The sequence below is a fragment of the Hyperoodon ampullatus genome (assembly GCF_949752795.1).
Source record: "Hyperoodon ampullatus genome assembly, chromosome: 1".
Classification (NCBI taxonomy): Eukaryota; Metazoa; Chordata; class Mammalia; order Artiodactyla; family Ziphiidae; genus Hyperoodon; species Hyperoodon ampullatus.
In genome coordinates this window covers 118,537,154-118,560,345 of record NC_136914.1, presented here as the reverse complement: position 1 = coordinate 118,560,345, position 23,192 = coordinate 118,537,154, and the positions used below count along the sequence as shown (strand labels likewise).

At 39.2% G+C, this 23,192-nt stretch overlaps 1 protein-coding gene across 1 annotated transcript in view; it reads left to right on the top strand.

Moving 5' to 3' along the window:
- The window catches only part of TBCE (tubulin folding cofactor E), a gene marked incomplete at its 5' end in the record, with an annotated part of 85,274 nt that overhangs the window by 28,772 nt on the left and 33,310 nt on the right, over nt 1-23,192 (top strand). The window contains one exon of the mRNA XM_079697588.1: nt 15,838-15,922. Coding sequence (XP_079553714.1) covers nt 15,838-15,922 — 85 coding nt within the window. The remainder of the gene's footprint in view (nt 1-15,837; nt 15,923-23,192) is intronic.

Here is a 23,192-nt window from a genome sequence, read left to right as displayed (position 1 = left end):
GTATCATATTGTAGCTTCCACATAGAAATGATATATGGTATTTTTCTTTTTTTGACTTACTTCGCTTAGTATGATAATCTCTAGGTTCATCCATGTTGCTGCAGATGTCATTATTTCATTCTTTTTAATTGCTGAGTAATATTCCATTATACACACACACACACACACACACACACACACACACACATACACATATACACGACATCTTCTTTATCCGTTTATCTGTTGATGGACATTTAGGTTGTTTTCATGTCTTGGAATTGTGCTGCTATGAACCTAGGGGGTGCATGTATCTCTTTGAATTATAATTTTGTCTGGGTATATGCCCAGGAGTGGGATTGCTAGGTCATATGGTAACTCTATGTTTAGTTTTTTTTGTTTGTTTGTTTGTTTGTTTTTTGTGGTACGTGGGCCTCTCACTGCTGTGGCCTCCCCCGTTGCAGAGCACAGGCTCCAGAAGCGCAGGCTCAGCGGGCCTAGCCGCTCCGCGGCATGTGGGATCTTCCCGGACCGGGGCACAAACCCGTGTCTCCTGCATCAGCAGGCGGACTCTCAACCACTGCACCACCAGGGAAGCCCTATGTTTAGTTTTTTGAGGAACCGCCATACTGTTTTCCATAGTGGCTGTACCAGTTTACGTTCCCACCAACAGTGTAAGAGGTTTCCCTTTTCTCCACAGCTTCTCCAGCATTTATTATTTGTAGACTTTTTAGTTATGGCCATTTTGACTGGTGTGAGGTGGTACCTCATTGCTGTTTTGATTTGAATTTCTCTAATAAGTAGCGATGATGAGCATCCTTTAATGTGCCTATAGGCCATCTATATGTCTTCTTTGGAGAAATGTCTATTTAGGTTTTCTGTACATTTTTCTATTGGGTTGTTTGTTTTTTTGTTATTGAATTGTAGGAGCTGTTTGTGTATTTTGGAAATTAAGCCCTTGTTAGTTGCATCATTTGCAATATTTTCTCCCATTCTGTGGGTTGTTTTTTTATTTTGTTTATGGTTTCCTTTGCTGTGCAAAAGCTTATGTTTGATTAGGTCCCATTTGTTTATTTTTACTTTTATTTCTATCACTTTGGGAGACTGACCTAAGAAAACATTGGTATGATTTATGTCAGAGAATGTTTTGCCTGTGTTCTCTTCTAGGAGTTTTATGGTGTCTTGTTCTATATTTAAGTCTTTAAGCCATTTTGTGTTTGCTTTTGTGTATGGTAGTGAGAACGTTTTCTAGCTGCACTGATTTACGTGTGGCTGTCCGACTTTTCCAATACCACTTGATGGGAAAGGCTGTCTTTTCCCCATTGTATAGTCTTGCCTCCTTTTCGAAGATTAATCATCCATAGGTGTGTAGGTTTATTTCTGGACTCTCTATTCTGTTCCATTGATCGGTATGTCTGTTTCTGTACAAATACCATGCCATTTGGATTACTGTAGCTTTGTAGTATTGTCTGAAGTCTGGGAGGGTTATGCCTTCCACTTTGTTCCTTTTCCCTCAGGATTATTTTGGTAATTCTGGGTCTTTTATGGTTCCATATAAATTTAAGGATTATTTGTTTTGTTTTAGTTCTGTGAAAAATGTCATGGGTATTTTGATAGGTATTGCATTAAGTCTGTGGATTGCTTTGGGTGGGTAGTATGGCCATTTTAACAGTATTTATTTTTCCAATACAAGAGCATGGGATATCTTTCCATTTCTTTGAGTCATCTTTAGTTTCCTTTATTGTTTTGTATTGCTAGTTCTCGACATGTAAGTCTTTCATCTCCTTGGTGAGGTTTATTCCTAAGGTGGTTTTTTTTATGCCATATTAAAAGGGATTTCTTGTTTACATTCCCTTTCTGATATTTCATTGTTAGTGTTAAGAAATGCAACTGATTTCTGTATGTTAATCTTGCGTCCTGCTGCTTTGTTGAATTCATTTATTAGATCTAGTATTTTTTTGTGTAGAGTCCTTAGGGTTTTTATATATAGTATGTCAATTTTCCATATAGTGACAATTTTACCTCTTCACTTCCAATTTGGATACCTTTTATTTCTTTTTCTTGTCTGATTGCTGTGGCTAGGACTTCCAATACCATGTTGAATAGAAATGATGAGAGTGGGCATCCTTGTCTTGTTCCAGATTTTAGCAGGAAGGCTTTCAGCTTTTCACCATTGAGTATTATAATGGCTGTGGGTTTTCATAAATGGCTTTTATTATGTAGAGATATGTCCCCCTATATCCACTTTGGTAAGAGTTTTGACCATAAATCGATGTTGAATTTTGTCAAATGCTTTTTCTGCACCTATTGAGGTGATCATGTGGTTTTTTACTTTTGTTAATGTGGTGTATTACATTGATTGATTTGTGTATGTTGAACCATCCTTGTGAACTTGGGATGAGTCCCACTTGGTCATGGTGTATGATCTCTTTTTTGTGTTGTTGGATTCAGTTTGCTAATATTGTGTTGAGAATTTTTGCATCTATGTTCATCAAAGATATTGGCCTGTAATTTTCTTTTGTGGTGGTATCTTTGTCTGATTTTGGTATCAGGGTGATGGTGGCTTCATAGAATGTCTTTGGGAGTGTTCCCTCCTCTTCAGTCTTTTGGAAGAGTTTGAGAAGGATCAGTATAAATTTTTCTTTGCATGTTTGGTAGACTTCTCCTTTGAAGCCATCTGGTCCTGGGCTTTTGATTGTTGGGAATTTTTTTTTAAACTACAGATTCTATTTCATTTCTAGTGATTGATCTGTTCAAATTATCTATTTTTTTCTTGATTCAGTTTTGGTGGACTGTATGTTTCTAGAAAGTTGTCCATTTCTTCCAGATTGTTAAATTTGTTGGTATATAATTGTTCATAGTATTCCTTATGGTTTTTTGTATTTCTGTGGTATAGGTTGAGATTTCTCCTTTTTTAATTTCTTTATTTGTTTAATTTGGGTTCTTTCTCTCTTTTCTTTTCGGTGAGCCTAGCCAGAGGCTTATCAATTTTGTTTACCTTTTCAAAGAAAAAGCTCTGGTTTTATTGACTTTTTTTCTATTGCTCTTTAATCTCTATTTTATTTATTTCCTCCCTTATCTTTATTATTTCCTTCCTTCTCCTGACTTTAGGTTTTGTTTGTTTTTCTTTTTCTAATTTTTGTTGGTTGGTATATTAGGTTGTTTATTTTAGATTTTTCTTGTTTTTTCAGGAAGGCCTCTATTGCTATGAACTTCCCTCTAAGAACTGCTTTAGCTGCATCCCATAGATTTTATATGATTTTGTTTTCATTGTTGTTTGTCTCAAGGTATTTTTAATTTTTTTAGTGTATTTTTAAAAATATATATTTATTTATTTGGCTGCGTTGGGTCTTAGTTGCGGCACATGGGGTCTTTGTTGCTGCGTGCAGGATCTTTAGTTTCGGCATGCGAACTCTTTAGTTGTGTCATAAGAGCTCTAGTTCCCCAACCAGGGGTTGAACCCAGAACCCCTGCATTGGGAGCATGGAGTCTTAGCCACTGGACCACCAGGGAAGTCCTAAATTTTTAAAATTTCCTTGCTGACACATTGGTTTTTTAGTAGCATGTTGTTTAGTTTCCATGTAATCATTTTTTTTCATTTCTTTCCCTGTGGTTGATTTCTAGTTTCATGCCATTGTGGTCAGAGAAGATGCTTGAGATAATTTCTGTACTCTTGTATTTGTTGAGGCTTGTTTTGTGCCCTAGTTTGTGGTCAATTCTAGAGAATGTTCCGTTCTTGAAAAGAATGTGTATTCTGGGTTTTTTTGTTTTGTTTTTAGATGTAATGCCCTCAAAATATCAATTGAGTCTAACTGTTTTATTGTATCATTTAGGATCTCTGTTGCCTTGTTGATTTTTTTATCTAGAAGATCTGTCCATTGATGGAGTGGATAATAAAAATAAGAGACTATTAGTCTTGGAGGCTATTTTTATGTGAGAGCATCCCTGTGTAGCCTGCATGGGTTTGATATTTATGGTGTGAGGGTTGTTTTTAGTATGGGTGTCTGTCACCTCTTTCCTCAGTGTATGCTGGCATTATCCCATTGATAGGTAGTGTGACTGGTGTTGTGGTGATCAGAGCCTGCCCTGGATATTGAGTGGGGCCTTCTCTTTGCTCTGTGGCTGTCACTGCCCTTTTAGGGGCAGGGTCTACTCCCTAGTTTTTGGAGTAGAAGCCCTCAGGTCCGTTTCTGAGCTGTGTTTCTGAGCTACAGTGCGAGGTAGGTGGGATTGGAGTGTTCCCCCTGGGAGAGGAGCCACTGAGTATTCCTCTGCTGGAGGTTTTCTTTTTTAAAAAAATAGTTAATTATTTAATTTTATTTATTTGTTTTTGGCTGCGCTGGGTCTTTATTGCTGCATGCGAGCTTTCTCTAGTTGTGGCGAGTGGGGGCTACTTTTCGTTGCGGTATGCGGGCTTCTCATTGCAGTGGCTTCTCGTGTTGTGGAGCATGGGCTCTAGAGTGCAGGCTCGGTAGTTGTGGCACACAGGCCTAGTTGCTCCACAGCATGTGGGATCTTCCCGGACCAGGGCTCAAACCCGTATCCCCTGCATTTGCAGGTAGATCCTTAAACAGTGTTGCCACCAGGGAAGCCCCTGGCAGGTGGATTCTTAACCACTGCACCACCAGGGAATTCCCTAGAGCTTTTCACTGGTGAGTTTTCTCTGTTATGTCACCTTTCACCTGTTGTGCAGGCTCACAAAGTACACTTTTGTTGCCATTGCCCTTGGCCCTGCCTCAGCCTTGTGTGTGCTGGCAGTTGGCCCTGGTGTCTCTCAGGCATTGTTTTCACAAAGCCACCAGCGCAGACCCACTGAAATCAGGTCCCAGGACTGCAGCAGTTGTGCACCTGGACCTTCAGTGGGAGCTATAGAGGCAGCTCAGACCCTGTCCTGGCCCAGTCCCTGTTTTCATGTGCCCACAAAGCCCACAGCTGCTAAGGCCATACCCATCCCAGCCATGGGAGCACCCATTGTCCGTTCAGATGTCTCAAAGGTGCTGAATTTACAAAGACAGAGGCGTAGACCCGCAGCTCATGCAGCTGCAGGCAGAGATTTCACCTCTGCTTCCTGAGTCATGCAACCCCTGGCGTTCCGCTGTCGTTCAGGTCCACCTCTGTGCATGGGCAACCTGCTGGCATCTGCTCCTGGGGCCTGCCAAGGTGGTGGTTGGCATGGGAGCCCGCCTGGGTGGCCGCTGGGACCAGCGAGCTTGCCCAGGCAGGAGCCGGCCAAGGCAGTGGATGGCGTGTGCTCTCCCAAAGCCCGCAGGGGGCCTGTGCATGGAGCCAGAGGCTGTCCCTTCATGTGACACTGATCAGTGGCACTGTGCTTCTAGGGCGGGCCCAGGCTTCTTCTGCAACCACCCCCGTTTGTGGCTGTGCCACACTCTAGCCCCTCAGGCTCTCTCCACGCAGCCAACACCAGTCCTCTCCCCGGGTTTGTCCTCTACACCCCGAGTTTCAGCCCCCAGCCCCCACCGGTACCAGCGGATGCGCGTCTCAGACTTGGGGACGTAGGGTTGTGGCACAGACGATCTGTGTAGGTCTCTGTTGTCTGCCTGCCGCACACTGGTTGTTGCATTCTCCTCTGAGCCTCTGAAGCTCCTTTTCTGTCCCGGCTGATCTCCCCTCCAGTGATGGGGCCTCCCAGGGTGTGGGAACCTTTCCTTTTTTTCAGCTCCCTCCTAGAGGTGCAGGTCCCATCCCACTTCCTCTTTTTTATTTTTTTCCTATCATCTTATCCGGTTACATGGAGATCTTTCTTGTCTTTTCAGGTGTTTGAGGTCTTCTACTTGTTTTGTGAGAATTTTTTTGTGAGAATTGTAGGTGTTTTGTGAGAAGTATTTTGTGAGAATAGGTGTTTTGTGAGAATTGTTCTGTTTGTAGTTATATTTTTGATGTATTTGTGGGAGGAGGTGAGTTCCACATCCTGCTACTCCGCCATCTTGATTGGAGCCCTCTTCCGTTAAATTTTTTTAAATTGTATGTTATTGTAATTTTTTTTTTTTTTTTGCGGTACACGGGCCTCTCACTGTTGTGGCCTCTCCCATTGCGGAGCACAGGCTCCGGACGTGCAGGCTCAGCGGCCATGGCTCACGGGCCCAGACGCTCCACAGTATGTGGGATCTTCCTGGACCGGGGCATGAACCCGCATCCCCTGCATCGGCAGGCTCTCAACCACTGTGCCACCAGGGAAGCCCTTTTTTTTTTTTTTTTTCCCCATAAATCTTTTAAGGACATTCTCAAGGTACAGATTACAGATTAACAGCAAGAGCCTACCTCCAGGAGGCACTGGAATATTCCTAAGACTGCCTAGGTTATGTTAAAAATAACCTACTTCATAATTTCAAAGACCCCAAGGTTTTTTAGACTAACCGTGTAGTAAAGTGATTCGAGCTGTTGGAGGATTGAAACTTTGACTTTGTTTCAGCTATGAGCTGTGGACAGTATTTGGAGGCGCTAAGCTGGTACTCTCTCTGAGAGTAATTTTGTGAAGGTCAACAGCGAATCAGATTAGCAACATCACTCAATGGAGATGGAAGATTCTCTGAGTTTCTCACTTGGATGACTTGAGTGTAGTCATATATCTTTAAAGAAAAAAAACAAGTGTTAGTTATCTCAGGAGTTGGTCAGTCCAGGAAGTCAGGACAAAAGAATCGCCAAGGCAGTTGTTGGCAGCACCCATCTTAGACTTCGAAGAGGGAAGGCAAAGGGACCGTATCCCTGGCACAGCCCTAGAGTGGAGGTGGATCCAGGAGTTATAGCCAGTGGACTTGAGATGATTCTTATCTCACTGTTAGGGTTACTGACCTTATGAGATAGACAGGTCTAGATACTTTTACCAAACGCCATTAAGTATTCCATTTATCAAACTTGTCTAGTTTGTATTTCTTGCTCACCAAGCAATCTCCTGAGTTATGGTGTGGCTTCTCATGCTAGTATGTTTACAGGAGTAGAATATACTGGTCATATATATGGAGTTATTATTATTTTTTAAAATAGTCCATTTTTTAGAGCAATATAGGCTCACAGAAAAAGTGAGCAGAAAGTACAGAGAGTGCCCACAACAGCCCAACCTCCCCACTATCAACAGCCAGCTCCAGAGCAGTACATCTGTTACAGTGGATGAGCCTAAACTAACACATCTCCATCACCCAGAGTCCCTCACTTATATTAGAGTTCACTCTTGCTGTTGTACATTCTTTGGGTTTTGACAAGTGTTCAGTGACGTTTGTCCACTATTATAATATCACATGCAATAGTTCACTGGCTTAGAAATCTCCTGTGCTCTGCTTATTCAGTCCTCTCTCCACCCCTAAGCTGTGGTAATCATCGATCTTTTTACTGTCTCCATAGTTTTGCCTTTTCCAGAAATTCATATAGTTGGAATCCTACTATATGTAGCCTTTTCACATTACCTTTTTTCATTTAGTAATCTGCATTGAAGTTTCCTCCATGTCTTTTCATGTCTTGATAGCTCATTTCTTTTTAGCAGTAAATAATATTCCATTGTCTAGATGGAATATTTGTCCATGTGTCCAAGTTTTGGCCATTATGAATAAAGCTTCTGTAAACATCTTTGTGCAGGCTTTTGTGTAGACATAAGTTTCAACCCATTTAGGTAAATACCAAGGAGTGTGACTGCTGGGCTGTTGGAGTCATTATTTTTAAATCTTGTGATTTCAGTGATGTTGGGTCTGATTACAACTGGTTTTTCATGTGTCTTGATGTCCTGGAAGAGAATGGAGTCCTCACGTTAGTCAAGAGATTTGGGCTTGTGTGTGACAGTTTTATTTATCATTGTAAATTAATAAACCTATATTCTCATGTGTGCTTCAATCTTTCATGCATTTGAATTTGCTAGACTGTGGCTAATCAAGGTCTTATCACCCCTGGCATGTAGAAAGCAGAGCCGGATCTTACACTCTTGGGAGCTAACTGATGAGGAAGTCCTGCCCAGCTACCACTCCTCTCTGCTCTCTCAAATGTACTACACTGATTTCTCTGTTTGCTACTCTATCTTTAATGCACTGGCTCCTGGGTAATACCTTGCCAAACAGTAGTTATTCTTCATCAGAGTTACAGCTCATCACAACTGAATGCTGGCCTTGCTTTTTCCACCTGTGTTAGCTTGAGTTGTGACTTGTTCTTTGTATTGTGGAAGAATGGCCTTGTGTTGTGCATTTTTCTTGGTAATATCCATCAACTTAACTCATTCTGATGGCTTTTATGATGAATAACATTAACTGTACTTACTTCTTATCTAAAGGCGTTTGTTTGATAAAAAGTGGATTAGGGCTTCCCTGGTGGCGCAGTGGTTAAGAATCCGCCTGCCAATGCGGGGGACACAGGTTCGAGCCCTGGTCTGGGAAGATCCCACATGCCGCGGAGCAACTAAGCCTGAGTGCCACAACTACTGAGCCTGTGCACCCAGAGCCCGGGCCCTGCAACAAGAGAAGCCACCACAGTGAGAAGCCTGTGCACCGCAACAAAGACAAGCCCCTGCTCACTGCAACTAGAGAAAGCCCATGCACAGCAACGAAGACCCAACGCAGCCAAAAATAAACAAATAAATAAATTAAATTTATTTTTAAAAAAGTGGATTAGGACACAAAAGAATTGTGTGTGTGCTAGTACAGGATCTGGTTCTTTTTGGCTATGTTATTTTGGCAGTTGTGACAATAAGAAATAGATATTGGTCTCTGCATCAGGTTCCTGACACAGAGCTCCTAAAACCCATGTAATTTCCTGAGTGTGGGGATGCCAGGAGCCTCTTTCGTTCTCATATTTGGTCTTTGAACCTCAGTTCCTGACACAAGAGCATCTAAGGCCCTTGGAATCTCCAGACTGATGAAATCCCCTAGATGGCATCAGACTGGGGACTAGTCATCAGAAAGACCACAGCATGATTAGGAGGCTGCAACTTTCAGTCCCAGTCCTGTCTTCTGGGGAGGGAAGAGGATTGGAGATAGAGTTAGTAATCAATCATGCCTACATGATGAAGTCTCCATGAAAATCCCTAAACTATGTATTTGGAGAGCTTCCAGGTTGGTGAGCCCATCTACATGCTGAGAGGGTGGTGCCCCAAACTCTACAGGGAGAGACTCCTGCGCACAGGACTGTTCCGGACCTTGCCCTATGTACCTCTTCATCTGTCTCCTTTATTATATCCGTTATAATAAACTGGTAAGCGTGTTTCCCTGAGTTCTCTGAGCCGTTCTAGCAAATTAGGAATTTTTAGGAAGGAATGTGGAGACCCCTGATTTATAGGCTGTTGGTGAGAAGTACAGATGACAACCTGGGACTTGAGACTGGCGTCTCAAGCGGGGGCAGTCTTGTGGGACTGAGCCCTTAACCTAGGGGTCTGCACTAACTCCAGGCGGTCCATGTCAGAATTGAGTTGAATTACAGCACCCCCCTCCTGTCCGCCAAGAACTGGAGAATCTCTTGGTGTGGAAAAACCCACACATCTGGTGTCAGAAGTGTTGTGAGATGAGTGGAAGAAACAGAGTTTTCCCTTTAACAAGTCACATATTTTCCCCAAGCTTCAGTTTTTACCTTTAAAATTGAGATCATGTTTCTCCATGCTTTTTAAAAAAAATTTTATTGAAGTATAGTTGATTTACAATGTTGTGTTAATTTCTGCTATACAGTAAAGTGATTCAGTTATACATATACATATTCTTTTTCATATTCTTTTCCATTATGGTTTATCACAGGATATTGAATATAGTTCCCCGTATTATATAGTAGGAGTTTGTTGTTTATCCATTCTATATATAATAGTTTGCATCTGCTAATCCCAAACTCCCAGTCTTTCCCTACCCCCACTCCCTTGGCAACCACAAGTCTGTTCTCTATGTTTGTGAGTCTGTTTCTGTTTCGTAGGTATGTTCATTTGTGTCATATCAATATTTTAGATTCCACATATAAGTGATATCATATGGTATTTGTCTTTCTCTGTCTGACTTCACTTAGTGTGATAATTTCTAGGTCTATCCATGTTGCTGCAAATGGCATTATTTCATTCTTTTTAATGGCTGAGTAATAGTCCATTGTATATATGTACCATATCTTCTTTATCCATTCATCTGTTGATGGACATCTAGGTTGCTTCCATGTCTTAGCTATTGTAAATAGTACTGCTGTGAACATTGGGGTGCATGTATCTTTTGGAATTATAGTTTTATCTGGGTATATGCCCAGGAGTGGAATTGCTGGGTCATAGGTAACTCTATTTTTAGTTTTTTGTGGAACCTCCATACTGTTTTCCATAGTGGCTGAACCAATTTACATTCCCACCAACAGTGTAAGAGGGTTCCCTTTTCTCCACACCCCCTCCAGCATTTGTTATTTGTAGACTTTTTAATGATGTCCATTGTGACTGGTGTGAGGTGGTACCTCATTGTAGTTTTGATTTGCATTTCTCTAATAATTAGATGATGAGCATCTTTTTATGTGCCTGTTGGCCATCTGTATGTCTTCTTTTCTCCATGCTTATTAAATAGGGTTCTCTGGAGAAGCAGGATAAAGTTAAAGCTTTTACCACGTTGCAACCTCTTTGACACAGTTGGGCGCAATCTCTTTTAACACCTTTAGTCTTTTTCTGCTGAACTACGTGCTCCTGTGCAACCTCTGGGCAACACTTTTAGCTCTAGCTACTCAGGATTTTTTGAGGTCCTCTAAACAGATTATGAAATCTCACACTATGCCTTCACCTGGCATATTTTCTCTTCAAGGCTGACCTCAAGTGTTACTACCTCTGTATGTCTTTCCCATAACTACTCCCAGCAATATTAACTTGTCTTCTTATCTGTGCTCCCATAACACCTGAATTTACTTTTACTCCAAGACTGATTCTTTATATAATGACTGTTAGTTTACACATCTGTCCCTATTAGAAAACTTTAAGATGTTTTGGGGCAGAGAACTGTCTTACTTATTTTCCTGTCCTATTAATTTTCACTCCTTATTATTTACTTCCTTTTACTTTCTGTAGGTTTCATTAACTTGTTTTTCTCCCCTTAACATTTTGAGACAGATAATTGTTTTCCATCTTCAACCTAACATGTACATTGAGGTCTGTAAGTTTCTCTCAAAATGCAACTTTTAGCTGCATTCCCCACATTTTGACATGTAGTGTTTTCATTATGATTTGGTTCAAAATATTTTCTAATTGACATTGTGCTTTCTTTTTTGATGCAAGGTAATTTAGAATGATATTCCTTAATTTCTAAATATATGAGGATTTTCTAATGAATTCTGTGTTATTGACTTCCAGCTGAATTCCACTGTGTTGAGAGAACCTACTCTGATTTCAGTTTTTAAATTTTTATTTATTTTTTATTGTGGTAAAATACACATAACATAAAAGTTACATTTTTCACATTTTTTAAGTGTACTGTTCAGCGGCATTAGGTACACTCATATTGTGCAACCACCATCGTCATCCATCTCCAAAACCTTTTTTATCTTCTCGAACTGAACCTTCATACTCATTAAACGGTAGTTTCCCATTCTCCCCTCCCCCAGTCCCTGGCAACTACATTCTACTTTCTGTCTCCATGAATTTGACTACTCTAAGTACCTCATATAGGTGGAATCATACAGCATTTGTCCTTTTGTGACTGGATGACTTCACTTAGTATAATGTCCTCAGGATTCATCCATGCTGTAGCATGTGTTAAAATTTCCTTCCTTTTTAAGGCTGAATAATATTGCATTGTATGTTTATACCACATCAAAAATAATGATACACTTAAGAATTAACCAAGGAGGTAACAGACTTGTACAATGAAAACTATAATGCACTGCTGAAAGAAATTAAAGAAGACATAAATAAATAGGAAGACATCCCATGTTCATGGATTTGAAGAGTTAATATTATTAAAATGTCAATACTACCCATAGCAATCTACAGATTCAGTGGCTGTCCCTATCAAAATCCCGAGGACAGTTTTTGCAAGCTCGCTTTTAACTAGAATATTTAGTCCATTATGGTTTTATTTAATTGTTGATAATTTGGGTTTATGTCTACCATCTAATTATTTACTTTCTAATTTGTCTTGCCTATGCTCTTTTTTTCTTTCACTGGATTGATTAGTTTAAAATCCCCCTCTATTAATTTGGTATTTATACATTTTTATTATTTAGTGGTTACCCTAGAGATTAAAATAAAACATACGTCTTTGAATTATAAAAGCCTAATAAAAATTAGTAATTTTACCTCTTCCTGGACTCATGCAAAGACCTTAGAACTCTTGAACATTAATTCCACCTACCTGCTTCCTTATCCACATGTTGGATATTTTAATCTGTGTATTTTATTTTATTTAAAAATTTTTTTAATTTATTTTATTTTTGGCTGTGTTGGGTCTTTGTTACTGTGCATGGGCTTTCTCTAGTTGCAGCGAGCGGGGGCTACTCTTCGTTGTGGTGTGCGGGCTTCTCATTGCAGTGGCTTCTCTTGTTGCGGAACACGGGCTTCAGTAGTTCTGGTACACGGGCTCAGTAGTTGTGGCTCGCAGTCTCTAGAGCACATGCTCAGTAGTTGTGGCACATGGGCTTAGTTGCTCTGCGGCATGTGGGATCTTCCCGGACCAGGGCTCGAACCTGTGTCCCCTGCATTGGCAGGCGTATTCTTAACCGCTGCACCACCAGGGAAGCCCAATCTATGTGTATTTTAAAGCCAAAGAGATGATATTACTGTTATTTCGTATTTCGGTATTAATTTAGACTTACCATATATTTACCATTTTGTTGCCCTTCATTCCCCTCTGTATCCTCAGGCTTCCTTCTGGGATAATTTTCTTTTTCCTTGAAGATCGCCCTTGTTGATATTTCTTTGTTGAAGTTGCCTTTATGTTGCCTTAAAAAAATTTTTTTTTTAGTTGTGGTTACATATATATAAAACAAAATTAGCCATTTTACCCATTTTTTCCATTAAAAATTTTAAATTGTTATAAAATATATGTAACATAAAATTTACCATTTTAATCTTTTTATTGAAGTATAGTTGACTTAAAACATTATATTAGTTTCAGGTGTGCAACATAGTGATTTGATATTTTTATCAATTACACACCATTTTAACCTTTTAAAAATAGACTTTGTTTTTTAGAATAACTTTAGGTTCACAAGGAAATTGAGTGGAAGGTACAGAGATTTCCCATATACCTCCTGCCCCCACACATGCATAACCTCCCCCATTATCAACATCTCCCACCAGAGTGGTACATTTTTCACCCATTTCTGTTAATGGCCTTTGATGTACAAAAGTGTTTAAATTTTATGAAGTCCAGTTTATCTGTTTTTTCTTTTGTTGCTTGATCTTTTGGTGCCATATCTAAGAATCCAGTGCCAAATCCATGGTTTTATAGATTTTTCCTTAAGTTTTAGGATTAGAAATAAATCCTTATAAATAAAGTTTTCTTCTAAGAGTTTTTTTTTAATCTATTTTGAGAGTTGAGTGTCCAAATTCATTCTTTTGCATGTGGGTATCTAGCTGTCTCAGCACCATTTGTTGAAAAGACTGTCCTTTCCTGTTGAGTTGACTTGACACTTTTGACCATGTATGGGTTTATTTCTGGATTCTCAACTCTACTCCTTTGATCTGAGCCTTATTATGACAGTACCACACTTTTTTGATTACAGTAGCTTTATAGCAAATTTTGAAATTGGAAAGTGTAAGCACTCTGACTTTGTTACTGTTTTTCAAAATTGTTTTGGGTATTCAGGGCCCCTTGCTTGCCTTTACTTTTTTGAAGGATATTTTCACCAATTACAGTGTTCCAGATTACCAGGGTTTTTTTGTTTGTTTGTTTTTAACTTTTTTTCCCCCCGGTATTTTAAAGATATTATTCATTTATCGTTCTGGCTTTTACTGTTTCTATGGAGAAGTCAGTCAACTATTTCTGGTTGTTCTCCTTTGGAGATAATCTGTTTCCTCTCCCTCACTCTGAGCTGTTTTAAGATTTTTCTCTTTGTCTTTGTTATATGGCAACTGGTGGAGTTTGGTTTTGCTTTGTTTTTTTTTGTGTGTGTGTGGTTGTTTTTTGTTTGTCTTGCATTTGTACTGTTTATTTTTCTTAGACCTTCTTAAATGTGTGGCTTGATGGCTTTCTTTAGTTTTGTAATAGTCTCAGTCATTATTTCTTCAGAGATTGCTCTTTCCACAATCTCTCCCTACTCTCTTTTGGGGGCTCCAGTTCTATATACATGGTAGACCTTTTCATTGTATTCTCTGTGTCTCTTACATGCGAGTCTGTTTTTCATCACTTATTACTGTGCTATGTTCTGTATATATTTTTTTCTGACCTGTTTTTTAAAAAAATTATGTATAATCTATTGTAAAAAAACTATCCATTGGGGCTTCCCTGGTGGCGCAGTGGTTGGGAGTCCGCCTGCCGATGCAGGGGACGCGGGTTCGTGCCCCGGTCCGGGAGGATCCCACGTGCCGCGGAGCGGCTGGGCCCGTGAGCCTATGGCTGCTGGGCCTGTGCGTGCGGAGTCTGTGCTCCGCAACGGGAGAGGCCACGGCAGTGAGAGGCCCACGTACCACCAAAAAAAAAAAAAAAAAAAAAAACTATCCATTGAATTATAATTTGAATTATTGAATTTTTCAGTTCCAGAATTTCCATTTAGAGTTTGAAAAAAGTTTTAAAATATTTCTGCTAAAGTTCTCAATTTTATCTTTTGTTTTCCTGAAAATATTAAACATATGTAAAACTCGTGTTATGCAGATGCCCAGTGGACCTACTGCTGTTGGCTGTTGTTTTTCTTGGTTTTCAGTCATAGATGCTTATCTTTTTCTATGCTTGGTTGTTTTTGTTTGAGTGCCAGGTATGATTATGAAGAGTTATAATTTGAGCTTTGCAATGGTGTTAGCTTCCTCTAGAGAAGACTGAAGTTAACTCTGGCAGATGGCGAGGGTCTGTGGCAATCCCAGATCACTTAAACAAATCTGGGAAGTTGACCTTCAGTCCCTTCAAGGGCTAGTCTGTTTAGAGTTGGTTCCTTCCTAACTCTTAGAATCAAGGCATTTCAAGCTCCAGTACAAAACCTAGAGAGTTTCTTGCAACCTCCATCTTCCTTGGGAGGCTATAATTTTCATTATTGACCTCTTAGTCCCTCAAAAGCTCTGGCCAAAGCTCTGTTCAGCTTTTTAGCTTTTCAGCCTTTTCTACCAGTATCAGCAGATGCCTTGAGGGGAAAAATTTGCTTTAAGACTTTGTTTAACTCTGGGTTTCCCTTTTCTCTCAGATTTTGGCCTTGTAATTCTTCAGTGCCTTGTTAGCTCTCTGGTGCTTTGAAAGAGATGTCTTACATATGTGTGTGTGTGTGTGTATATATATATATATATATATATATATATATATATATATATATATATATTAATTGTGGTAAGTTATACATAACTAAACTTACCATTTTACCACTTTTAAGTGTATAGTTCAGTGATATTAAGTACAGTAACATTGTCATAGTTGTCACCACCATCCATCTCCAGGACTCTTCATTTTGCACAACTGAAACTCTGTACCCATTAAACAAGAACTCCCCATTCTCCCCTCCCCTTAGCTCCTGGCAACCACCATTCTACTTTCTGTCTGTAAATTTTAGCTACTGTTGTTTTCTGCAGTTGTGTTTTTTGTTGGCTTTTTGAACCAAACTTGCTATTGCATTTGCTGATTAAGTCCTGAGTCTGAGGTTGACTTGCCTTTTCCTAAAGACATTTCTTTCTCCTCCAGTGGTGTCTGTGTGCTATGGTTTCCATTGCAAACTGTACTTGCTTGCAGAAAAATGGAGCATCACCTCTGTCCTAATTTAATGTTCATTTTGTTTTTCTTGTTCTGCCAGGACTCTGGTTAGGAGTAGAATGGGACAATCCCGAGAGGGGAAAGCATGATGGAAGCCACGAAGGGACTGTGTATTTTAAATGCAGGTAATTTTCCATTGCGAATTGGCGTGGTTATCTAGGAGAATTTTAAATAGCTGAATAAGGGGGGATGGAGAAGAAGACATGTTTGACTGTTAGGGTAGTTATAATGTAGAATTTGGTATATTCTAAGAAGACAATTCTATTTGTAGAGTTTTTTTCCTTGTTTTTAAAATTCTCAGTCTTAACCTTGTAAGTGGGGTTGCTTTCTTTGTCCTTTTTTGTGTTTTTGTTTTGTGACAGTTTTTTTTTTAATTGGATGGTTACAAACATTTCTCATTGATTCATTAACTATTTACTACCTACTGAGTGAATACTAGAAGAGGAATAGCCTAGATATCCAATAAGAAGCAGTTGATTAAGCAAAATACAGAACATCCAAACAGTGGAATGCTAGGCCACTATTTTTAAAAAAGCTCTTGGGCTTCCCTGGTGGTGCAGTGGTTAAGAATCTGCCTGCTAATGCAGGGGACACGGGTTCAAGCCCTGGTCTGGGAAGAGCCCACATGCTGTAGAGCAACTAAGCCTGTGTGCACAACTACTGAGCTTGCATGCCACAACTCCTGAAGCCCACACTCCTAGAGCCCGTGCTCCACAACAAGAGAAGCCACCGCAATGAGAAGCCCGCACACCTCAACAAAGAGTAGCCCCTGCTCACCACAACTAGAGAAAGCCCGCACGCAGCAACAAAAACCCAATGCAGCCAAAAATAAATAAATTTATTTAAAAAAATAAAATAAAACTCTTATCATGAAAAGAATTACACATTATAGTGGATATCTACTAATATTTTTACCTGCTTGATTTCAGAGAAACTATGTGAAGCTCTGAAAAGGATGGAGGGGAATTTCAGGCAGTCTATCTTTTAAATTTTTGTTGTTTGTTTTCACTAAGTTTCAGTTTCTTGGAAGAATCTGTTAATATTAAGCTTATCATTCTTTATATGTGGTACAGTGAACACACTCCTGGCCTGGTAATCAAGAGGCCTCTAGCCTTGCTTTTAACAATCTTTATGACTTTAAATCAGACTAAATTTACTAACCTCTAAAATGAAGGTCAAAATCAGATAATAGCAAAATAAGTTTCCTAGTCGAGCATTCTGTAGTTTTGGCAAGTCAGGATAGAAGAAGAATTGGCATGTTCCTAGAGGCCAGCGGTGGTGACAGACATGGCATGAGGCCAGCTCAGAATCTGTCAAGAGGTCATAGAGGATGAAGGGAGCAAGTTATGTGTTTAGAGAGGTGTGGAAATAGAAATCTCTTAGCTTGGCCTGTTGATCCCTTACCTGCCTGGACTATGACCTCACAAAACCTCCAGTGAGGGAACGTTCCCTGTGGAGCCTGCCCCAGCACCTCCCAAATCGTCCGTGGTTACGTGTCCTTCTTGGTCTCTGCATATGGTGATATTTTCAGTCTTGGTTACTCTGAGTAGGAAAATGAAGACTTGTGTCAGTTCTGGCAGAGCTGGGATTTGCCCTGAAGTGCTGATGGGCACAGACTTAAGTGTTCAGGTTCTTACCCTTGGAATAAGCATTTCCTTGCTTTGTTGTGTTTCCTAGTACAGTCATGCCTGAGCATTTATGTGTTGAAATACATATTATGTTATTATAAATCACTTTTCTTTTGTTTCAATGAAATGACATTTTGTTGACTTTGAAATCCTGTATGGGTCAGTAATTCCATTTCGCGTTGTTTTGGGGGCAATATAAAAGGGAGCATTGGTTCTGTTGTGGTGGAGAACCACTAGTCTAGACTAAAGGAATTACCTTATCCTTTATAGTTGTTAATGCTTATATTGGTATAGTTCGAACATGGCTTCAACTAGTAAAGATTGTACCAATATCTTAGAATCTCTAAATCAGACAAAACAATATACCACATGTACTTGTTATTAAGCTAATTCAGATCTCTTAGTAACTTCATTGGAGTCTTCTACATTTCAAATTTTACTTGGAAAGTCATAATAATGATATGTATTTTACCACAGTACACATTTTTTTTAATGCTTAGATGCAATTTTCATGAAGCCAAAGCAATTTAAAGTTGTCAGATCATAAATGTTCCCATCTTATACTTGTGAAATAGGTAAATGGCAAAAAGGTGGTATACCCATTTTAAAGGAGGAAAATGGGTCAGAAGTTGTCATATTGATAGCAAAATTTGGATCCCACCTCTTCAGAAGCACATGTTACTGTCAAGTGGCTGAGCCTGTTAGGCACAGTATAACAGGGTAGTTATGCGCTCTGGCGCACATGTCTTATGAAGGCTAGTCTGCTGGCCTCTGCTGTGTATGCAGGATATTAGGGTGTGTTGAATGAGGTGTTTGGTGAGCTGCTTTCTTGAGTCTCCCCAGCGTCCCAGGTTGCTGGGGTGACACCCTGCCGGTCAGGGTTAGGTCCTGCTGCTTGAGGTCAGAACCTAGGGACAGACAGGGTGGTTTTCAAGGCCCGGCTCAGGGCATACATTCTTCCCTGTGTATTTTCCCCCAACCAGTTCAGCTCACGTTGATCTCATTAGACTTCTCAGTTTAGAACAGAATAACATTTGCAAAGGTCTAACCTCTGTTTTAACAACGACCTTCAAGAAGAATATAAGATAGGCTTTAACCCAGAGAAGAACCGTCTTCACAGTTAGCTTTCATTGTTTCCATGTTATCACATTTGTTCGTTACTCTGACTCTTTGAGATGGATGTGACAGGTATTGGTGACCAAGTGGGTTATGAGTAGAGCACGAAACACTGGAGTCAAGCTCAAATCCTGGCTATGAATGAACTCCTCTTTAGTGTAGGTCTCTAAAAATGAGATAAATTTTTTTCTCGAATAGTTGGTGTGACACCGACAGAAGAAGTTTAGGGAGTGGACCAGATTACCTTGGAAGGCCCCCATGTTCAGAGGACTTCATGTCACTCTTTAGTTTCAATCTGATCTCTTAAATAACCTAAGGTAAATATGGCAATCTCCTGGTTATATATTAATTACCCATAATTAATATTTGTGACACTGTCGGTTTACAGTAGTAGTGTACAGGTTTATCCCAAATTTATGCCTGTGAACCAGTTATGTGTCTTTCCCAGGTGCTTCTGTTCTCCATCTCTTGTCTTTTGGGGAGTTGAGAGGTTCAGTTAAGGCGATGAACTTTGAATTTCTCTCTGCCTTATCCTCAGATTTCCAGTGCTTTTCTTTCAACCTAAACTAAAGGGTATACCCTAAACTCTTTGAACTGTGCGGGTCAGTATTTTACCCTCAGCTTTTATTGAAAATATTCCCTTTCTAAGTAATTGCATGATTTCTCTTTTCTGTTGAGCAAGAAATCTTAAAATCTTACTTTTCTTCAGCACCATGAATGGAGTTTAATACTTGGCGTCAGAGGGGACATGGTGTCCAGACCATGTCCACAACACTGGCTAACTTAACAAATGGAAGCTCCTCGATTTGCTTATCCTCTGTGCGTCATAAGATTGTTGGAAAGTGTTCTGAGGTTCTTAAATGAGCATTAATGCATCAGTATAAAATATTCTCCTGGGGGGTGGAATGGATTGGGAGATTGGGATTGACATATATACACTACTATGTATAAAAGAGATAACTAATGAGAACCTACTGTATAGCACAGGGAACTCTACTCAATGCTCTGTGGTGACCTAAATGGGAAGGACATCTAAAAAAGAGTGGATATATGTATACATATACCTGATTCACTTTGCTGCACAGCAGAAACTAACAAAACATTATAAAGCAACTATACTCCAATAAAAATTAATAAAAATAAAGAAAATAAAATATTCTGGTATGGTATAAAGTGATAGGATAATTTTTTAAGAAATCACTAAATGTGCTGATAGGATACAGGCAGGGTGAATCTCTGTAAGAGGTGAAGAGAGATACTTCATTTTGGGAAGCTTCCCATGAATCGGCAAAATAGAAATTTTGACATTCAGAAGCAGTGTGCAAAAAGATGCTTATCTGCTGAGCTTTTTTCTTTTTTCTGTTGGGAAAATGAGTTCACCAGGTCAATTCTTTAGATATTACAGCAATGTACATTAAATTAGAGTGAATATGTCTCCTCTCATGGTGAATGGTTAGTTACGCAGTGTTGCTGAAAAGGCTCTATGCATGCCTGTAACAAACAGGATAGCAAGGTCAACGATATTATTATTAGAAACTCCCCAGAGACCCAGTCTTTCCCAGCATCTAAACAAGCCCCAATAAGAAATATACTTACTATAGGAGTTTTGGAATCTGTTGGGGACCCTTTTACCTTTGAGTAGTATTGCCAGATTCAGCAAATAAAAATACAAAATGCATGGTGAAATTAGGATTTCAGATAAGCAGTAAATCATTTATTGGTATAAGTATGGGACATGCATCATACATATAATGAAAAATTTTAAGTATGTAACAAATTTCAGATTGTTTATCTGAAATCCAGATTTAACTGGGCACCTGAATTTTATATGACAACTCTGTTGGGCAGACTGAATCTTGATTATAGTGCTTCGTGAGAGTCTTTCATTTCTGCAAGAGCCATGGTTGGGATGTGGACTTTCCTAGCTGCATATGTAATTGGTGGGCCGAAAGAGGCAGGAACTTGAACAAGCCGAATGCTTACAAGAGAAAACATTTTGGACTCTTCCCCCTTCACTTCCTCCCCTCCCCCAGTTTTTTCTCTTTTAGGCAGGGTTCAGGATTTCAGTGTTCAGATGCAACATCTTGATAATAATCTAAGATCTCAGTGGAATCTTTGAATTATTAGTGTGTCTTTGAAGATTTACTGCTATTGATGGGCACTCCTTCAGCTAGCATTTTTTATTTGCTGGGCTGTTTGTTTTTCCTAGAAACCTGCCAGGAATGTTGTAGAGGAGACTGATGTTTGATGTTTTCCTTTGATCTGTAAAGGGCACAGCATCTCCTTTGCACCCACCTAACATCATTCCTGACTTCTTTCTTCTGCCTGCAGCGAAACTAAACAGCAATAAAGGTCTCTTCTTGAATTGTTCATTACCACTGTTATAAATTTAGGACAGAAATGAAAACCATGGTATTTGTTTTGCATTGTTGTTTTTCCATTTATTATAAATGTGCTAGTTTTAAAATTTGTGCTCTCATACTTATTTTTACATTTCAATCACATAATATTTGAACAATACATTTTCCTATTTCTATGTCCACCCCCCAATGCTACTCCTTTAAGGAAAACTAATACTATTTCATAAATTTCATAATTTCATTTCACTAAAATTTCAAATTTCACTGTTTCACAAGCCAAAACCTGTTTTATAAATGTGAGACTCTAGGAACAGTCTCTTAGATGCAAAACTCATTTGTTTGTATACGTTTAGATAGACTGAGGTACATAAATGAGTGTTCTAAATTGTCTGGAATTATTTTTCCAACACCTAACAACATACCTTGGGATTTAGTTCAGCCTTGTACATGTAAAGTGTTTAACATTCATAATGTTTAGTTGTCAGTAAACACAAGATTGGACTGTGTGCTGTCAAAATGGAAAATTAAACGAGACAGCCTACAAGTCATCTTTGTGATTTACTTCGTAAGAAACACCTTTGTTTATTTATTTATTTATTTTAAGTATAGTTGATTTACAATATCGTGTTAGTTTCAGGTGTACAGAAAGTGATTCAGTTTATATATATATATATAATCTTTTTGAGATTCATTTCCCTTATAGGTTATTTCAAAATATTGGGTATAGTTCCCTGTGCCGTACAGCAGGACCTTGTTGTTTATCTATTTATATATAGTCGTGTGTATATGTTAATTCCACACTCCTAATTTATCTCTCTCCCCGCCCCTTTCCCCTTTGGTAACCAGCCATAAGTTTGTTTTCTATGTCTGTGGGTCTATTTCTGTTTTGTAAATAAGTTCATTGTATCATTTTTTTAGATTCTGTGTATAAGTGATATCATATGATATTTGTCTCTGTCTGGCTTACTTCACTTAGTGTGATAATCTCTAAGTCCATCCATGTTGCTGCAAATGCCATTATTTTCATTCTTTTTTATGGCTGAGTAATATTTTAGTCTGCGTGTGTGTGTGTGTGTGTGTGTACACACACACATACACACCACATCTTCTTTATCCATTCATCTGTTGATGGACATTTAGGTTGATTCCATGTCTTAGCTATTGTAATGTAGTGCTGCGGCGAACATTGTGGGTGAAGCACCTTTGTTTAAAGCATAATATTTTATTTAAAATGTTACGGTTCTAGAAATGTTTTATTTTCAGTAGCACTGCTTTTGCTGTGCTTTCTCTATTCTCATAGGGATTTTCATGTAGGATCCTGTTTGATGCTTATTGTAGGACAAGTACCACCACTTTTTCATCAAGCTCCTACTCAGATTTCAAGGTCCAACTCAGATTCTACTTCTTCTGTGGAATACACACTAGACCAGGACGTTTTTTGTGTTGTGTGTCCTTTCTGGAGGCATAACATAATCTTTTCAAAAGCAGGAAAAAAAAAATACATTGCATTACAGAGGAAATTTAGTCACATTGAAGTAATCAGAAATATTTTTAAATTATGATCTAGTTAGATATATATTTTTCTTTTTTAGATCTATATTTCTTTACTAAATAACATTAAATAATAATATCTACTGATGGATCTAATAACTACTAAAATTTGTGGTAGTGAGGAAAATAAAGACAGAAATGCAGGAAAGGATAGTGCACTGGTAGTCAGGAATCCAAGTCTTGGCTGCGCTACCTCTGTGATTGTGACCCCAGTATCCCCCACTGAAATGGGATTGGATTAGATCAGAGTTTCTTTCTTTCTTTCTTTCTTTATTTATTTATTTATTTATTTTTTATTAGTTTCTGCTTTATAACAAAGTGAATCAGTCATACATATACATCTGTTCCCACATCCCTTCCCTCATGCATCTCCCTCCCTCCCACCCTCCCCATCCCACCCCTCCAGGCGGTCACAAAGCACCGAGCTGATCTCCCTGTGCTCTGCGGCTGCTTCCCACTATCTATCTACCTTACGTTTGGTAGTGTATATATGTCCATGCCTCTCTTTCCCTTTGTCACAGCTTACCCTTCCCCTTCCCCATATCCTCAAGTCCATTCTCAAGTAGGTCTGTGTCTTTATTCCCGTTTTACCCCTAGGTTCTTCATGACATTTTTTTTTTTTAATTCCATATATATGTGTTAGCATACGGTATTTGTCTTTCTCTTTCTGACTTACTTCACTCTGTATGACAGACTCTAGGTCTATCCACCTCATTACAAATAGCTCAATTTCATTTCTT